We start from the raw sequence: 17,942 nt of genomic DNA on the forward strand, positions 1-17,942 counted from the left end.
GAGGGGCGTTGGGGCCGTTGAGCTGCTTTTCGTCGATTTGAATGGCAATAGAGGCGGGAGGCGTGGCCTGGCGCGGGATTCAGGTGAGGGCGTGGCCTGTGCGATAAGTGGGCGGGGCCTGTCCCCTGCGCGCGCAGGGCGGGGCGGGGCTCGCGGCTCTGGCGGGAAAGGGCGGCGTGGCCGGGCCGCAGCCGGGAGCGGGGGGTGATCGCGGCCCGGAGCGGGCCCCGGGCCGGGGATGGCGGTGCCCTTCGTGGAGGACTGGGACCTGGTGCAGACGCTGGGCGAAGGCGCCTACGGGGAGTGAGTGCGGCGGGGCCGGGGAGGGCGGGGTTGCTGTCGGCCGGGTCCGCCCCTTGCACGCCCCTTCCCTGCCCCTTGCGCGACCCAGGCCCCTGCCCTGCCCCTTGCGCGGCCGCTGTTCCCCCTTGCCCCCACTTTGCGCCGCTTCCACGTCCACTGCTTGTCCCTGCGTGGTCCTGCCCGGCCACTGCGTGCCCGCTGTTTGCTGGCCTCTTGGCCGTCGCATGCTGTATGTGTGCCCTCAGCTTGTCCAGTCCGCGCTGCTCGCCCATCACGTGCCCACTGTTTGCCCACTCTGCGGTCGCTGCCTGTCCTCTGTGTGCCCGCTGCTCGCCCATCACGTGCCCCGTCCGTGCCCCCCTTCGTGCCCCCTCCTTGCCCATCACCTCCCCTGCACACCCGCTGTGCCCCCCCCGCGTGCCCATCGTGCACCTGCCTGTGCCTGCATTCCCTGCCTCTTCCCGCCCGCTCCCTGTCTCCAGGGGCAGCATTTGCTGACCATTCCCTGCCCGTTCCTTGCCCCTAAGTGGCAATATTCCCTGCCTGCTGCCTGTCTCTGCGGGAAGCATTCCCATGCCCGTTCCCTGCCCGTTCCATGCCCACCGTGCCCCCACTGACCCCAGCCCACCGCAGGGTGCAGCTGGCCGTGAACCGCCGCACCGAGGAGGCCGTGGCCGTGAAAATCGTGGACATGAAGCGCGCGGCCGAGTGCCCGGAGAACATCAAGAAGGAAATTTGCATCAACAAGATGCTGAGCCATGAAAACGTCGTCCGGTTCTACGGACACCGGCGGGAGGGGGCCACGCAGTACCTGTTCCTGGAATACTGCCGCGGCGGAGAGCTCTTCGACCGCATCGGTGCGGCACGGGGGTACCCGGGGATGGAGGGGCAATGGGGCATCCGAAATCGTCGTCCTCACACGGCTGAGGACTGCTCTTCTTCTTCCCCACGTGCAGAGCCAGATGTTGGGATGCCAGAGCCGGAGGCGCAGCGGTTCTTCCAGCAGCTGATTGCCGGCGTGGTGAGTGGTCAGCGGCGGCGCTGTTGGTGGCGATGCCACTGTGGCCAGTGGTGATTCCCACACGGCGCTGACCCTTCCCGTGATTCCCACACGGCGCTGACCCTTCCCGTGATTCCCACACGGCGCTGACCCTTCCCGTGATTCCCACACGGCGCTGACCCTTTTCCTCCTCTGCAGGTGTATCTGCACAGCATCGGCATCACCCACCGCGACCTGAAGCCAGAGAACCTGCTGTTGGATGACCGAGGTGGGGGCAGGCGCGTCCCTCTCTGACCCCCACGAAGTTTTCTGTTCTTAATTTGTGTTTTTTATTTGAGTGTTTGATTTAAAGTTTTAATTTGAAGGCTTATGTTTTGCATTTGAATTTTTAAAGCAGAGGTTTAATTTTATTCTGAATTTAAATTTTACTGTGCATTTTTAATTCAAAGTTTTTAAAACTTTTTAACTTCATTTCTTAATTTACACTTTTGTTTAAATCTGAGACTTAATTTTAATTTCTTCTTTCAGTTCTATTTGTGTTTTAGGTTGAAATTTTAAGTTCCACTTTTAAACTTAGGACTTTAAAATCTTAACCTGGATTTTTATTTTAAATTCAAATTTTTAATCCAGAAATTTTAGGCTCGAATTTGTAATTAATTTTCTTTTTACTTAGGCTTTGATTTAAATAGAAATTTAATTTGCATTTTAAATTTATTTTGTTGAGGAGCGGGTTAAAGTCGATTTTCGATTTAAAGTTTTACTTTGGCATTTCGCTTTCGTTTGGGCCCAGACAACCTGAAGATCTCGGATTTCGGCCTGGCCACGGTGTTCCGGCACAACGGGCGGGAGCGGCTGCTGAACAAGATGTGCGGGACCCTGCCCTACGTGGCCCCCGAGCTGCTGCGGCGCCCGGAATTCCGCGCCGAGCCCGTCGACGTCTGGGCCTGCGGCGTGGTGCTGACAGCCATGCTGGCCGGAGGTGGGAATTCCGGGATGGATGGAATTCCCAGAGGGTGACCTGGTGCTCATGGCCATGCTGGCCGGAGGTGGGAATGTTGGGATGGATGGAATTCACTGAGGGTGATGTGCTGATGGCCATGCTGGCCAGAGGTGGGAATGTTGGGATATACAGAATTCAGAGAGAGTGGCCTGGTGCTGAGAGCCATGCTGGCTGGAGGTGGGAATATTGGGATGTTGTAGAGAATTCACAGGGGGTGACACACGGCCAGTGGAGGTGGGAACATGGGAATGCCTCCGGGAATGTTTGGAATGCATGTGACGTGTTCAGGGGGTGTGGGGCAAATGCAGGAGGGGCACAGAGGACACGGGGGAGTGTTTGTGGAATGTACAGGGGTGTATGTATGGAATGCAGAAGGATGAAATGTGTGAGGGGAAGTGTGTGGAATGCACCAGGGGATAAATGGGATGGAGAAGGAGCACACATGAGATGGGAGGGATGTATGGAGTGCACAGGGAAAGGGATATGTGAAACAGAGATGGAAGGTGTGGGATCCATAAAGGAGATGTGAAATACATGGAGGGAGATGTTTGGAATATCCGTAAGGATGTATGGAAGGAATAGAGGGCTGCAGAAGGGGAATGGATGTATGTGAGTGTAAGGGGGGTGTTTGGGAGGCAGAGGGGAGGTATGGGATGCATAGGAGAAGTTTGGGATGCATAGGGAGATAGGGAATGTGTGTGAGAAACTATGGGATGCACAGGAAGGTTTGGGATGCAAGGAGAGGTGTGGGATGCATGGGGAGCACACAGGATCTGTGGCAGGGCACGGTCACCTGGCCCACCACATCCCCACAGAGGCACGTGTGTGCCCAGGGGGTTGTGGCACTGGGGGGTGACAGCAGTGGGATCTCCCGGCAGAGCTGCCCTGGGACCAGCCCAGCGACAGCTGCCAGGAATACAGCGACTGGAAGGAGAAGAAAACCTACCTCCCACCTTGGAAGAAGATTGATTCGGCTCCCTTGGGTAAGCACCCGGCACCCAGCAGCTCCCTAAATATATACATATATATATATACACAAACATACATATATAAATGCACACAAATCCATGCATACATGCACACACCATATTGTATTCCACCCCCTCGTCTCCCCCAGCACTGCTGCACAAGATCCTCACGGAGAGCCCGACAGCGAGGATCACCATTCCTGACATCCAGAAGGACCGGTGGTACAGCAGGCCCCTCAAAAAGGGTAAGGGGCTGCGGGGGAACGCGCTCGTGCCCCCGGATTTGGGGGTTATTGGGTGTCCTGTCCCTTTGCAGATGTCAAGCGGGCTCGGCTCTCCTCGGGGGGGGTCACCGACTCCCCTGGAGGCTTCTCCAAGCACATCCGATCTGATACAGACTTCTCACCGGTGAAGGGAGCACTGGGGTGAGCCTCTGCTTCCCTCCGCACGGCTTTGCAATTCCTTGCACTCCTCGGGCTTTTCCAGGCATTTTCTCCAGGAGGTGGTCGGGTGGAAACCCTGCACCACCCCTGCCGATAGTCCCAGATCCTGCGAAATCCCATGCAGTTCCCACATCCGGCTCTCTCCGGCGCTCCTAACCCTTGTGTCCCCCCTTGCCTTGCAGTGAGGACAAGGCAAGCTATTCCACGTCACAGCCGGAGCCCGGCACGGGCGGGATGCCTTGGGAGAGTGGCGCGGGGAGCATCGACCAGCTGGTGCAGGGCTTCAGCTTCTCGCAGCCCGCCTGCCCCGAGCACATGCTGGTCAACAGCCAACTCCTGGGCACCCCAGGCTCCTCCCAGGTCAGGGGCTGCAGGGGGCACCCGGCACCGCTTGGAATGTCGGGATGCTGCCTTGCAGTGTTTGGGATGCAGCCGGGTGAGGTTGATCCTCTTGGGATTTCACCTCGCAGTGTCTGGGGCGCAGCTCGGCCTCGGGGATGGTGTCAGGGTGCACCTTGCAATGGTTGGGGGCTGCTCTGTGGTGTTTGGGGTGCAGCTTTGCCTGATGGGGAATATCAGGGAGCGGCTTGGCAATACTGGAGGTGTAACTTTTTGTTATTTATCACCTCAGGTGCGACTTTGCAGGATTTGGGGCCCAGCTTTTCAGTATTTTTAGTATCGGGGGACACTTTGCCGTGGCCTTGAGGTGTTTGAGGGGCAACTTCACATCCAGTTTACACCACTGGGGTCCAGTGTTGCATTGTATAAATCGGGGTGCAACTTTGCATCATATATATGACGATGAGGAGCAACTTTGCCGTATTTATAACATCAGGGAGCAGCTTGGCAATGTTTGGGGTGTGGCTGGGTGAGGTCTATCATCCTGGGGCGCAACTGCAGCATTTGGGGTGGGCAGAGTCTCACCCAGTTTACAACATCGGGATGCAGCATTGCACCTTTTATACTGGGGTGCAACTTTGCCTTAGATATGTAAGATTAAGAAGCAACTTTTCTTATATTTGTAATACCAGGGAGCAAGTGTTGGGGCTGTGGCTGTTGAATATTTACCACCTGAGGGTGTGAGGTGCAGGATTTGGGGTGAAAATTTGCAATACTTCTCATGTCAGTTTGTCACTTTGCCGGGGACTTGAGGGGCAGTTTCACATCTCATTTACAGCGTTGGGGTGCAGCATTGTGCTGTGTAAAATACTGGGGTGCAACTTAGCATCGTAAATACCACATTAAAAAGCAACTTTGCTGTATATGGAATATCAGGGAGCAACTTGACAAGGCTGGGATGCAGCTGTGAGTATTATCACTCGGGGTGCCTCCTCCCACGATTTGGGGTGCAAATGTGCATCACTTATGGCATCAGGGTGCGCTTTGTGCAGTGGTTGGGGGCTGCTCTGGGGTGTTAGGGGAGCAACTTTGCATCAGGGAGCAGCTTGACAGCATTGAGGTGCAGCTGGGCAAGGTTTGTCATCTCTGGGTGCAACCTTGTGCTATCTGGGGCACAATTTTGCAGTATTTTGAGTAATAAAATGCAACTTTCCAGTTCCAGGGTACAGCTCTGCTGCATTCGGGAGGCAGCTCGCATCCAATTTACAATGTTGGAGTCCATCGTTGCACTATTTATACCATTGGGGTGCAACTTTGCATCATAAATGTGCCATTAAAGAGCATTTTTAGGATACCAGGGGCTGACTGCACTGTTTGGGATGTGGCTGCGCAGCATTTCTGGTGCTTGGGCTGCGGTTGTTGGCTTGTGCCATCAGGGGGTGCAGCTTTCCAACATTTCCTCACCGAAGGCCAGGATTTGTCAGAGCTGAGACTGGAACCTGGTGGGGTTGATGACCTTTCTGGCGGGATTTGTAACCTCTGGAGCTTTTTTTGGGGTGGCAGAGCCCGTGGCAGCGGCTGGTAAAGCGGATGACGCGGTTCTTCACCAAGCTGGACGCCGACGGCTCTTACCGCGCGCTGAAGGAGGTGTGTGAGAAGATGGGATACGGCTGGAAGATGAGCTGCACCAACCAGGTGGGGGTCAGGGGATGGAACTGGGGCTGTGTCCAAAGTCCTACAACCCCATCTGCATCCTAAATCCTCTGCTGCATCCCATGTCCAAATCCTAAATGCCCCATCCTAAATTGGGGCTGTGCTGGGTCATCAGTGAATAATTTGAGGCACCCCCCCCACTCCTTTGCAGGTCACTATCTCGACCACAGACAGGAGGAATAATAAACTCATCTTCAAGGTGAACCTGGTGGAGATGGAGAGCAGGATTTTGGTGGATTTTCGCCTCTCCAAGGTGTGCAGGGGGTCAGGGTGGGTGGTGGGGGCTGCACGGCAGGCGCAGGGTGGGGAAGGGCCACGTAAAGTGGGTGCAGGGTGGGGGTGGCCACGGGAGGTGGGTGCCAGGGGATGGAGAGGTGCAGGTGGGTGTAGGGGGATGTAAACCCCTGTCTCTCCCCACGCAGGGCGATGGCCTGGAGTTCAAGAGGCATTTCCTGAAGATCAAGGCCAAGCTCAGCGACATCGTCAGCACCCAGAAAGTCTGGCTGCCTGGCACCTGAGCCCTCCAGCCCTTCTCTGCCTCTTCCTCCTCTTCCTCCACCTCCTCCTTGTCTTTATCTTTCTCTTCCTCCTGGCTGGCCTCTGGTAGCAGCACCCAAACGCTGTCAAGGTGTCCAACCACCCGTTTTAGGTTTTGAAGGTTCAATAAAGCCCTGGGGGACACAAAGCGAGGCTGGTTGCTGCCAAGGGGCGGCTGCAGTGGGCTGTTCACTCGGGAGCCTACTGATGGCGCAGCTTTGCTCAGCCAGCATAAACCCCACTGCGGGATCTCTGCCGAGCCGTGCAGCCCTAAACCAGCCCCAAGGTTTGGGAGCTGACCCCCCCGCCCCCCGTTCCTGCCCTGTCACAGGGCAGAGGCTGCCCTCATTTTCCAACCCCTCTAATTGCTTTTCGGAAGGACTAACGAGCCCGAGAGCTGCCAGGGGTTGTTAGCGCTGGAGCGAGAGAGGAGAGCCAGGGATTAACCCCATCCCCCCCCAAAAAAGAGCATCCCCCCCAAGAAAAAACCCTCCCCAGGGTGCAAGCCCTGAGATATCACCACAATTTCTCCCTAAAGCTGCATCACTGTTTAATTACTGGACTAAAAAATCCACTTTTTACTTGTTCACCCCTTCTTAAGTTTTTGTTGGTTTTTTTTTTTTAATATCCCTTTCCCTGGCTTTTTTGTTTCCCCTTGTGGGAACCCCCCTTGGGCGAAGCAATTAGCGGCGATTTTTTAATTGCATATTTATATTGCAGCTGGGGAGCGAGACCCCGGCAGCGGGCAAGGGGAAAGCAGGAAGACGCCGCGCTCCGACCTTGTTTGCTTTTCAGCTGGGATTAAGCGCTTTTAATTGTCCCAGAGATCACAGATTGCGGCCAGGGGGGATAATTAGGCTGAATACAGGGTTTTCTGGTTCATTCCCCCCAGGAATTTATATTTCTAAGGGCATAAAAAAGAAAATCTTTGGGAATGCCTCGGGAAGGGAGGGTTGTGCAGGGGTATGAGGCTGGAAACAACTCGTTGCATGAGTGGGTCTTGCCGTCAAAACAAATTAATTTTTCACCTGTTACCTGCTGTAAACGGGATGTTTTGGGGGGTCACAGGCACGTCCTCTCCTCCCCAGGATGCTTCAGGGAAGGTTGGACGCTGCTTCTGCTCCGCCTCGTGCGTTAACCAGGCTCCATTCCCATGGGAATCATATTCAACCCTAACTTTTAGGGTCCTTTTGGTTTTTGAACTCGGCGCAGGGGATTCTTTTCCGCTTTTCGGGGCGTGTGGGGGAAACTCGCGGGGGGATAAGAGGTTTGTGTTGCTCTGTGGCCGGGCGGGGGGGGCCGTGCCGAGCGGGGCCCTGAAAGCGCCCTTTGTGCGGCCCCGCCGGGGACCCGGCGCGCTCGGAGGCACCGGAGCGTGGAAATCCTTAAACCAACAGCACGGCCGGGGCGGGCGGCCCGGGGCTCCTGCCCCCGCCTCATCCCCAATTCATGGCGCTCCAGCGGGCACGGGGGGTTCTGCCGGCCCTCGGACTCCTCGCGGCATCCCGGGAGCCGGGTGTGGGATGCAGAGCTAGGGATGTGGAGCTGGATGCAGGATGGAGGATCCAGGATGCAGATGGAGGACGGGGGATGGAGGATTTAGGATGTAGGTGTTGGTTGTGGGGCAGAGAATTTGGGATGCAAATGTGGGACATGGGATTTGGGATGTAGACACAGGATGGAGCGTTTCGGATGTAGATGCAGGATGTGAAATGGAATTTATGATGCAGATATGGGACTTAGGATATAGGCTGCGGATGCAGGGTTTAGGAGGTAGATAGAGGATGTGAAACAATTTATGATGCAGATATGGGATTCAGGATTTAGGAGGCAGATACAGGATGTGAAATGGAATTTATAATGCAGATATGGGACTTAGGATATAGGCGGTGGATACAGGATTTAAGATGTAGATTCAGGATGCAGGATAGAGTCTTTAGGATTTAGACATGGGATGCAACAGAGGCTTTAAGATGTAGATGGGGTTGTAGGATTTAGGACACAGGTGCAGGTTACAGGATGCAGATATGGAACACAAGCTTTAGGATGCAAATGTGGGACATAGGATTTGGGATGTAGACACAGGATCTGGGACAGAGAACCTGGGCTGCAGAGATGGGACATAGGATTTAGGATGAAGATGCAAAACATAGGATGGAAGATCCAGGATGCAGCCGTGGGATAGAAGACAGGATGTAGATGTGGGATAGAGCATTTAGGATCTACGTGGGAACTTAGGATTTCAGATGTAGATACAGCATGGAAGGTTTAGGATGCAGATATGGAACACAGGATTTACGACATAGATGCAGGATGGGGGATGGATGATGGAGGATTTAGATGGGGACACAGGATTCCGTGTGTGGGTGCAGGATGCAGGACAGAGAACTTGGGATGCAAATGTGGGACATAGGATTTAAAATGTAGGATTTAGGATGCAGGACAGAATGGAGATGCGGGATATGGGATTTCGGATGGTGGATTGAGGATTCACAGTGTAGATACGGAATGCAGGATGGAGAACTTAGAATGCAGATGTGGGACATAGGACTGGGGATGGAGGATGGAGGATTTAGGATGCAGGTGGGGGATGTAGGATGTTGATGCAGGACACAGAATGGAGAAGCCAGGATGCAGGTTTGGAATGAAATATTTGGAATGCAAATGGGGACATGGGATTTAGGATATAAACACAGGATGAAGGATTTAGGATGCAAGTGTAGGACATAAGATTCAGGACATAGATGCAGGATGGGACGATTGAGGATTTAGGATGTAGATGCAGAACACAGGATGGAGGATTCAGGATGCAGATGTGAGACACAGGATTTGGGATGCAGATACAGGGTGCCAGATGTAGGGCACAGAACAGGAGCTGTGGAAGCATTTAGGATGTGGGATTCAGGATTCAGGATGCAGACACAGGATTTAGGAAAAAAACCAGGATTTTAGGAAGCAGATAGAAAATTTAGGGTGTAGACACAGGTTCCCAGATGCAGGATGGAGGGTTTAGGAGGCAGATGCAGTTTCCCAGACACAGAACTTGTGACATGGATACAGGCCACAGGACAGGGGCTGCAGATGTGGGATGCAGGACCTGGGATGAAAGGGTAGATGGAGAATATGGGATCCAGATACAGAACATGGGGGTCCAGAAATAGAATTTAGGATGCAGAGGTGGGATGTAGGACAGGTGATGAGGGACGTGGAATATAAGATACAGATGAAGGATGTACAGGGCATGGGGTTGCAGAAGAAGGATTTGGGAGGCAGAGGAGATGGGATGTGGATGCAGGACATGGAATGCAGAAGTGGGATGTAGGGTGCAGATATGGGATGGAGGGGCAGGACATGGGATGTTGCAGCACCAGAGCACAGCCCCAGCTCTGCACAGGGATTTTGCAGCACCCCTGGAGATGGGGAGTGCGTGCCATGAGCCGGGAAATGCAGATTTCCAAGGAAAAAGTTATCGCTTTCCAATCCCATACAGACATTTTGCAGCTTGTCCCCCATCTGGGAGGCAGATCCCGGCCATTTGGCCACATCTGCCCGCCAGATGTGCCGGGGAGGGGAACAGAGCCCCTGTGGATGGGAAACCTCCCCTCTCCCCTGTGTGCAGGCCAGGTTGGGAATGCAGCTCTACCATACCACACCTGCTCTGGAGAAACGCCTGGATGGGTCCAGGGAGCAGTGGGAAGGAAGGACCGGATGGGACCAATCCAGCCTCACAGGTGATTTTCATTGCAATGAACTTTTTGTCCTGTGGCTGGGGGAGGTGGCAATGAGACACAGCCAGGGTGCAGCTATAGGGAGCACAGCCCAGTATGGCCCAGTGTGCCCCAGTAAGGACTATGGGCTGAACTTACCCAGGGCCCTGAGTGGGCTGGGAGATCTTAGAGAGGACAACTGGAACAACAGGAGTTGTTGGTGCCCTCGGGATCCAGGCAGCGGGAGGGGGATGTGGGATGGAGATGTGGGATGCAGGGGTGGGATGGAGATGAGGGATGCAGGGGTGGGATGGAGATGCGGGATGCAGGGTGGGAAGATGTGGAATGCTAATGCAGAGTTTGGGCTGTAGGCACAGGATGAGGGATGGTGCAAGGTGCAGCTGTAGGAGGGGGGCAGGATGCAGGTACAGATGGAGGACGAAGGCTGCACAAGCAGGACATGGTGCAGATGCGGGATCTGGGATGTAGATTTGACGTGCAGAGTGCAGGATGCAGATGTGGGTGCAAGAAGTGGGATGACAGGGCAGGATGGGAAACGAGGGGTTCAGCTGCAGGGCATGGAATGCAGGGCACAGGGTACAGATAGAGGATTTGGGATGCAGATGTGGGATGCAGGATGCAGCTGCAGGGTGTGAGAAGTGGGGTGCATGGTGCAGGATGTGGGATGAAGGATGCAGGTGCAGGACATGGGGTGCAGGGCTGACGGTGCAGATGAAGGATTTGGGATGCAGCCACAGGACACTGATCCAGGGGATGGGTGTGGGATGCAAAAGCAGATGCAGTTGGAGGGTGCAGCTCTGGGATAGAAGAAATGGGATGCAGAATCCAGGGTGCAGGAGTGGGATGCAGGATGTAGATGCTGGATTCAGGATGTAGATGCTGGATTCAGGATGGAGATGTGGAGTACCAATGAAACTCCAGGGTGGTGATGCACCACTTCAAGCAGAGGAGAATGGTGGAAGCATTTCCCATCTGATTTTTGGGGGCAAACGAGAGAATTTCCCAATAACACCAGCTTTTTGGGGACTGGAAATCCAATAGGATTCCAGAAGCATTTTGATTTTCTAAGCTGCCCCCCATCAGCTCGGTCTGTCTCCAGGACAGAAATATTTATTTAGAGAAAAAAACCCTAAAGCTGGAGCAATTCCATCTGAAGACACTCAAATCCAGCATTTTCCTCCTCTCTCCTTAGCATTTCCCACTGTGGAGGTGCCTGAGGGGCTGGATTTGTTGGATTTTTAACTCAGGAGATGTTTTAGCTCATGCAAAAGCACCGCAGCAGCCTCGGGAATGCCGCCACATTAATAAAAGCAAAAATGCAGAGGAGTCTGTTAAGGAAACTCCTGCAAAAATCCCTTCCAGAAACATCGTGGGCAACATTAGCTCTTGGTTTGAGCTTTTTTTCCTGTTTCATTTCATTGGGAAAATGAATTTTGGAGGTCATCACGTGCCCAGAGGACGGTGCAAGGTGGGTTTTTGCAGCAGGGTTGGCCCCTGGACCCTCCGGTCAGTATCAGGGAGGGGTTTTGTGAGGAAAAACCTGGAATTTACAGCTTAAAATCGGAATTTCCAGGTTAAAACCTACAACAGTCACCCTGAACTGGAGGACTGGCACTGTGGATGGAGCCTGGCAGTGGTGCCGGGGACACGGATGAGGCCCCAGCAGTGCCTCTTGCCTGGCAGGCAGGAGAGGGAGAAAAATGCTTTTAAAAGGTAAAAAAAAAAAAAAAAAAAAAAGAAAAAAAAAAAAAGCTCCAAAGCAAAAGGCTGAGGTCATTTTCTTGGCGAGGAAGTCGGCTCCTTCCAAATGCCTCCGGGTCAGGTTTAATATCAGCAGAAACATTCTTGGGTAGGGTGGGGAGAAAGCGCAGCTCTCACCATCGAGAGCAGAACCCTCAAACCCCCAGATGCCCTAGAAAAAAAAAACCCCAAACATTCTAAAACCCCCAAAATCAGCTCCCCAACCCCCAGACTGCTTCTTTGGAACCTCTAGGTGTGGAGTAAATGAGTATTGGGGTGGGAGAGGTACAAAAACAGCTCATGGAGGAGGGGGAAATCCCCTCTGGGAGCAGAGAACTGAATCTTTAAAGTGGCTTTTGAGCATCATTTGGCCACTGCTGGGATTTTTGAGATGTGGAAGAGGAGGAAAGTCAGGGGGTCTGGCAGGGAAAATGCCATTTTCCCCATTGTCCTGGAGAGCTTTATCTTCACTTCAATCCCTCCTTGATTTAGCATCATCTCGGCAGGCTCAGCACCCAGCAATAACCCCCTGGGGCACAGGGACCTGCGTGCGAGGAATATCCTGCTGGAAAATACATCAAAAAGGAGGGGGAAAATTAAATGGATTTCATCTGCTGTGCTCTGCTCGCAGGGCTGGCTGAGCTCAGGGGCCTGCCAGTGCCTTGTGCAAGCCCTCGGCCGCCCTGTGGAGCTGTTGTGGCTTTTCCAGGGATTTTACACATTAGGAGGGGGTGGTTTGACCGTGTTTGTTTTGTTAAACCTCACCAAAACCCAAACCAGAGCTCGGAGGGAGGAGGAGGTGGGAGATGCAGGGAAAGTTTATTAAAAATAGAGGAAAAACAAAAAACAGGAGGTGAAGTGGGGAAATGAGGCTGGGATTGCAGCAGAGCAGGGATGTGGCAGTGGCAGGGATGTGGCACTGGGAGAGCTGCCGTGGGTGGCAGGGGTGTGGCATTGGCAGGGATGCTGTGGGAAGCAGGGATGTGTGGGTGGCAGGGATGCTGAACCTTGCTGGGGGTGTGCACCCCACCAAAATCAAGATGGAAAAAAAAAAATCCCCAGGAGAACTGGGAGGATAAGAAGCATCAGGAGGGCTCTGATCCCCCTGGGAGGCGATGCTCTGGTGTGGAAGGGGATTTTCCTCCGTGCTTGCACATTCCTCCCGTCAGCAGTATTTACAAGACGGCCCCAGGAGAAATCCCAGGTCGGCTGGACCTCCTCCCGCCGGGGATCGCTCCAGTGCTGCAGCCTCACAGCCCCTTGCTCCTTAATCTTGGGGCTTTCTCCCTGATTCCTTTGGTTTGTGCCATCTACACCTCATAGCTGCAGTCCCTCCTATGCTAAAGTCCTGCTCATGACATTCCCGAGCAGCCCCTCCCAAAATTTTCCCCATCCCAGCACCCATAGCTTCCCCTTCAGCCTTTTATAGGGACAGGGCTGCTGCAAGGCTGCTCTCGGCTGCAGGGTTTGGGATGGACTCCACGGGGTTGCTCCATCTTCAGGCAGTGCTGGGAAGACTCAGCAGAGATGTCCTCCCCTGGAAAAAGGCCCTGGGAAGTGTTGCAGGATGCAGAGGGGTTTGTAGGATGCAGGGATGCAGCACACAGGGAGGCTGGCAATGCCCAGGGATGTTTATGGGATGCAGCACACAGGGAGGCTGGCAATGCCCAGGGATGTTTATGGGATGCAGCACACAGGGAGGCTGGCAATGCCCAGGGATGTTTGCAGCACCCAGGGCTGTTTGCAGGGATGCAGGGATGCTGGCAGCACAGGGGAACGTTTAGGGTTTGTGGGATGTTAGCAGCACACAGGGATACTGGCGGTGCACAGGGATATTTGTGGCACACTGGGAATACTTGCAGCATGGGGGGGGGATGCACGAAGCCACTTCACAGGAGCACCTGCAGCAGCTTTTCAGGCCTTCCGTGCCTCAGTTTCCCCTTCCTGAGAGCCAGGGCTGTTGGTGTTTCCCGGCTCAGCCTCACGGGACGTGAGACCTGGCCGTGCCGCGGCTCCGCCCGGCTGTCGGCTCCGTGCTCCGCGCTTGGCCGGCCGCCAGGGCAGCACTGGGGGCCCGCTGCTCGCCAGATGCGATAAGGAAAGGTTTGGCTGAGGCTGGAAAAAAGAGAGAGAAATAAGGGGGGGGGGGGGTGAGGGAAAATTGAAAAAAAAGCAAAAGCAAAGCAAATTCCTTGGCAAATCAAAGCAAAATGCTTGCACGCGGCCTTGCATCCAGCCATCCGTCTTGATAAGGGGCTCTGGGGAGGAGGAGGAGGAGAAGGAGGCAAGCTGACACTGGGAACCTGAGAGCAATCCCACTTCATGGCAAAAAACCCGTCAGATTTCCCACTGCCAGGTGACAAGGGGCCCAGACCCGGTGTGCCTCAGTTTCCCCACTGCATGCGTGCTCTGAGGTGTGGCAAAGGGGTTAAAACTGCCTTGGAGGGGTTAAACGGGGCGATTTTCTGCCGGGTTTTATCCAAAACATATGTTTTCGCCACTATTCGAGTTATCTGGGATATTTCCTGCGTGTTTGCTCCTATGGCAACCGGCCCAGCATGAAAGACCTATTTACTGGGCCCGGGGATAAGGAGCAGCCATATGGTGTCAATTTTGAAGGCGCTCCATCCCCTCCGCCCGTCTCCGGTTCTCCCTCCACCACGCTCCTGGCCCCTCGAGAGGCGTCCACCACGAGCCAGGTCCGGCTGGGAATGGGCACCATCCGCAAGGTGAGGTGGTGGGCTGGGTTTTGGGGAGCTCAGGGAAGGTGGTGGTTGGCTGCAGCAGCGGCCTGAGGTGCTGCGGGATCCTTCAGGAGATGGGGATGGAGTGAAGGTAATAGCAGCACCCACCTGAGATCCTTCAGGAGGCAGGGATGGAGGCAGGAGACCCATAACACTGATCTGGGATCCAACAGGAAAATAAGGATGGGGAAGACATCCCTGCAACACTGAGGTCCATCCAGAGAGAAGCTGCCTGGATTGTGGGCCCAAGGTGTGACCAGGAGACCAGGTTGGAGACAGCCTCCAGCAAGGCTCATTCCAGCCTGGCCTGGGGCAGGCAGGTGCTGGAGAAGTCACAGGCCACAGAAACTTTTATCACTCTCAGAACCCTCTACAGGGGTGCAGGGAGTTCTGTCCCACCCCAGCAGTGCGGGTTCTTCTCAGAGATAGCCCCAGTGCCCTGGGAAACCCAACAATCACTGCATGGGGAGGTTCTTTGCTCCTTCCTAAAGACTCAGGCAATTTTTGGTGCCAAAGCAGCTCCATATAGTTAAATGACCAAAATACAGGAAAATCAGACAAAACCACTCTCTAGTCTGGTGGAAAAAATAAAAAATAAAAAAGATTAAAGTAAAAACGTATTTCCTAATAATTCTAATTTTCTTTTGTTGCCATTGGGTGTTTGCTGCAGGGGAGATGATAAAGCTGGGCAGGACCAGGCACGGCGTGGGACAGGGGATTTTGGGAATGATTCACTCCTAAAGCCTCCCGCAGAGGTATTTCTGATGAAAAAAAAAAATAGATTAGTTGGGGCTTTTTAAGAAAAAAAGAGGTTTTACAGAAGTGACCCTTCCCACCAACCTCACCAGTTTTCTTTTTAATAAGGAATAAAAAGCCTTTCAGCCAAAAAAACTGCTCGCTATGAAAATGTGTGTTTGGGTCAAAAAGGCACTTTTCACTGGGGGGAAAATAAACCAACAAAACCCCCCTGACCAATGAATGAAGTGATGGGTTGGCAAAGCTCACAGGGAGATACAGCTTCTTTAGAGGCAACATCTCTCCTTTTCTTCCTCTTCCTCTTCCTCTTTCTACTTCTCTTCTCTTCTCTTCTCTTCTCTTCTCTTCTCTTCTCTTCTCTTCTCTTCTCTTCTCTTCTCTTCTCTTCTCTTCTCTTCTCTTCTCTTCTCTTCTCTTCTCTTCTCTTCTCTTCTCTTCTCTTCTCTTCTCTTCTCTTCTCTTCTCTTCTCTTCTCTTCTCTTCTCTCTTCTCTCTTCCAGTCCTCCTCATCCTTTAGTACTTCTCCTTCTCCTTTTTCCTCTCCTGTTGTCTCATCTTGTCTCTTCTATCCTCATCATTTTCATCTTGTCTCTTCTCGTCTCTTCATCTTCTCTTCCCAGGTGATGTTTCTTTCCACGTGTGCTCCATCCCAACACCCCTCTAGACTTTGTGCCCTCTTCCTGATCCATTCCCTTGGAGTGGGAATCCCGAGATTCCCCACTCACACACACCGCCTGCCACGCTGCAGGGCACATTCAGCAGCTGATGCCACCCAATGCCACCTGCACTGTCAAGGCTGGGGGGACCAGACTGGCACCTGCTGTCCCCGTCCCAAAAAGGACCCACAAACCTTCCCTCGATGGAGAACATTGGATGCCAAAGGGCATCGGGGTGTTGAGCTGGCCCCGTGGAGAGACACAGGGACTGGGACATGGGACTGGGACAAGGCACCTGCTGGGATCTGGGCCAGGCTGATGGGACAAGGACAAGGTGACAGGGACTGGAATGTGATGACGGGGACAAATGATGGAGACTGGGATGAGTGCTCTGATGGGGACAGGGGTGGGATGATGGGACTCGGCCAAGGCACTTGGTGGAAGCAGGAGAATGGGAACTGGAAGGAGGTGCCTGTCAGGGACGGGACAATGAGAACCAGGACAAGGAAACTGCTGAGGATGTGGAGGTGGGAACTGGGATGAGGTACTGCCAGGGACAGAAGCAAGGAGACCACAACAAGAAACCCAGTGCAGCCCAGCATGGGGCGACAGTGACCAGACCACGGCGGCGGAGACAATCTCCCAGCCTCAGCCCCTCCACGCTGGCCCCGAGCTCCGCACCCAGCCCCGCAGCAGCGGAGGCGAGTCGGGGGTCGGCGCTGGGCTCAGGCCGGAGGAAGGCGCTGCGGCGGTGCCGATGCGCTCCCGCGGGGAGCGGCCGGCTCCGCGCCGGGGCCTCACTCCCACGAGCGGATGAAAGGCTCCCTGTCCAAACGGCATTAGACGCGCTGCGAAGGCTCATTCCCGATCGGTCACGCTCCGAGGCGCAGCTGCAAAACCCCCTCCGGGAGCCCGGGATGCTCCGGGGGCTTTGTTCGGAGCAGCCCCGCTTCCCGGGGAACCGTGACAAGACGATGGGATTACGGGGCGGGAGAAATAAAATAAAATAAAACCCAACCTCGCTGGGACCACGCCGGCTGGGCGGAAAGACAAAGGGGGACCCTCAAATTCCCTCGTGCTCCTGCCAGGAATGATGGCCCCCACCTGGGCGGGGGGAAGGGGCACGGGGAGGGCTTCAGGATGTCCAAGGAGGGAGGGTGGCTTTTTGGGGGTGTCCTCCCCCATTTCTGCTCCCAAAAGGCAGCACTGAGCCCTGTGAGGAGGGGAAACCTTGCGTGGAAGAAAACTTTATGAGGAAGGAAACTTCACAAGGAGGAAAACTTGCAAGGAGGTAAAGTCTTGAAAGGAAGGAAACCTCCAAGGAAGAAAACCTTACAAGGAGGAAAACTTGACACGCAGGATAAATTTGGGTGGGGGAAAATATCGCAAAGAAGGAAAATCTCACAAGGAAATAAAACCTTGCAATGAGGAAACCCTTAGGAAAGGAGTTTTGCAAGGAAGAAAATACTTGAAGGAGAAAATAATTTCAAGGAAGGAAAAACTTTCAATGTAGGAAAATCCTTGTACGGAAGAAAATTTTACTAGAAGGAAAACCTTTGACAAGGAAGGAAATCTTGCAAGAAGGAAAACCTTAAAGGAGAAAAACCTTCCAAGGAAGGAAACCTCAGGTTTGGAGGAAGTGAGCAGGTTGAAGGGAGAGGTTCTGCACCTTCCTTCTGGGAGCAGCCCGATCCCTCCTGGCACAGGGCCCGGCACGGTTTGGCTGAAGTTAATTGGGTTAGTGAGCGGCTAAAGGGCGTAGCTTGTCCGGGCGCCTGCTCCCTAATGAGCATCTCATTTGAATCTATGCAAAATAGCAGGGAGCATGAAGACATGCTAATTAAAGTGATTGCTGTTCGCTAATTAAGCAGCAATTCTCCTGCCCAAGAGGGTATTCTCATGCAAATGTGCTCAAGGAGGGGAAAACATCGCCCCAAAAATTGTACAGGGAGAAATTGCAATTTGGCACCACCCCTGGTCTGCAAAACACCTTCATTATGATCCTCATTTTGAGC

The 17,942-nt window shown here is 53.9% G+C and overlaps 1 protein-coding gene across 2 annotated transcripts; it reads left to right on the forward strand.

The window, feature by feature from the left end:
• The first annotated feature begins 2 nt into the window (after positions 1-2).
• On the forward strand, positions 3-7,074 carry CHEK1 (checkpoint kinase 1). Of its 2 annotated transcripts, none has more exons than XM_066203361.1 (12): positions 3-83; positions 937-1,160; positions 1,260-1,324; positions 1,502-1,571; positions 2,094-2,282; positions 3,182-3,286; positions 3,421-3,516; positions 3,588-3,696; positions 3,897-4,074; positions 5,617-5,748; positions 5,918-6,019; positions 6,189-7,074. In XM_066203361.1, the coding sequence occupies exons 2-12, from the start codon at positions 995-997 to the stop codon at positions 6,282-6,284; spliced, it is 1,308 nt and encodes a 435-aa protein (XP_066059458.1). In that variant the 5' UTR covers positions 3-83; positions 937-994; the 3' UTR covers positions 6,285-7,074. The 2 variants fall into 2 exon arrangements, with proteins under 2 accessions (XP_066059458.1, XP_066059457.1); XM_066203360.1 differs by lacking the exon at positions 3-83 and adding an exon at positions 143-303.
• The last annotated feature ends 10,868 nt before the right edge of the window (positions 7,075-17,942 follow it).

This window comes from Chamaea fasciata, unplaced genomic scaffold (assembly GCF_029207755.1).
Source record: "Chamaea fasciata isolate MVZ Bird 193981 ecotype frontalis unplaced genomic scaffold, bChaFas1.0.hap1 SCAF_24, whole genome shotgun sequence".
NCBI classification, from domain to species: Eukaryota; Metazoa; Chordata; class Aves; order Passeriformes; family Sylviidae; genus Chamaea; species Chamaea fasciata.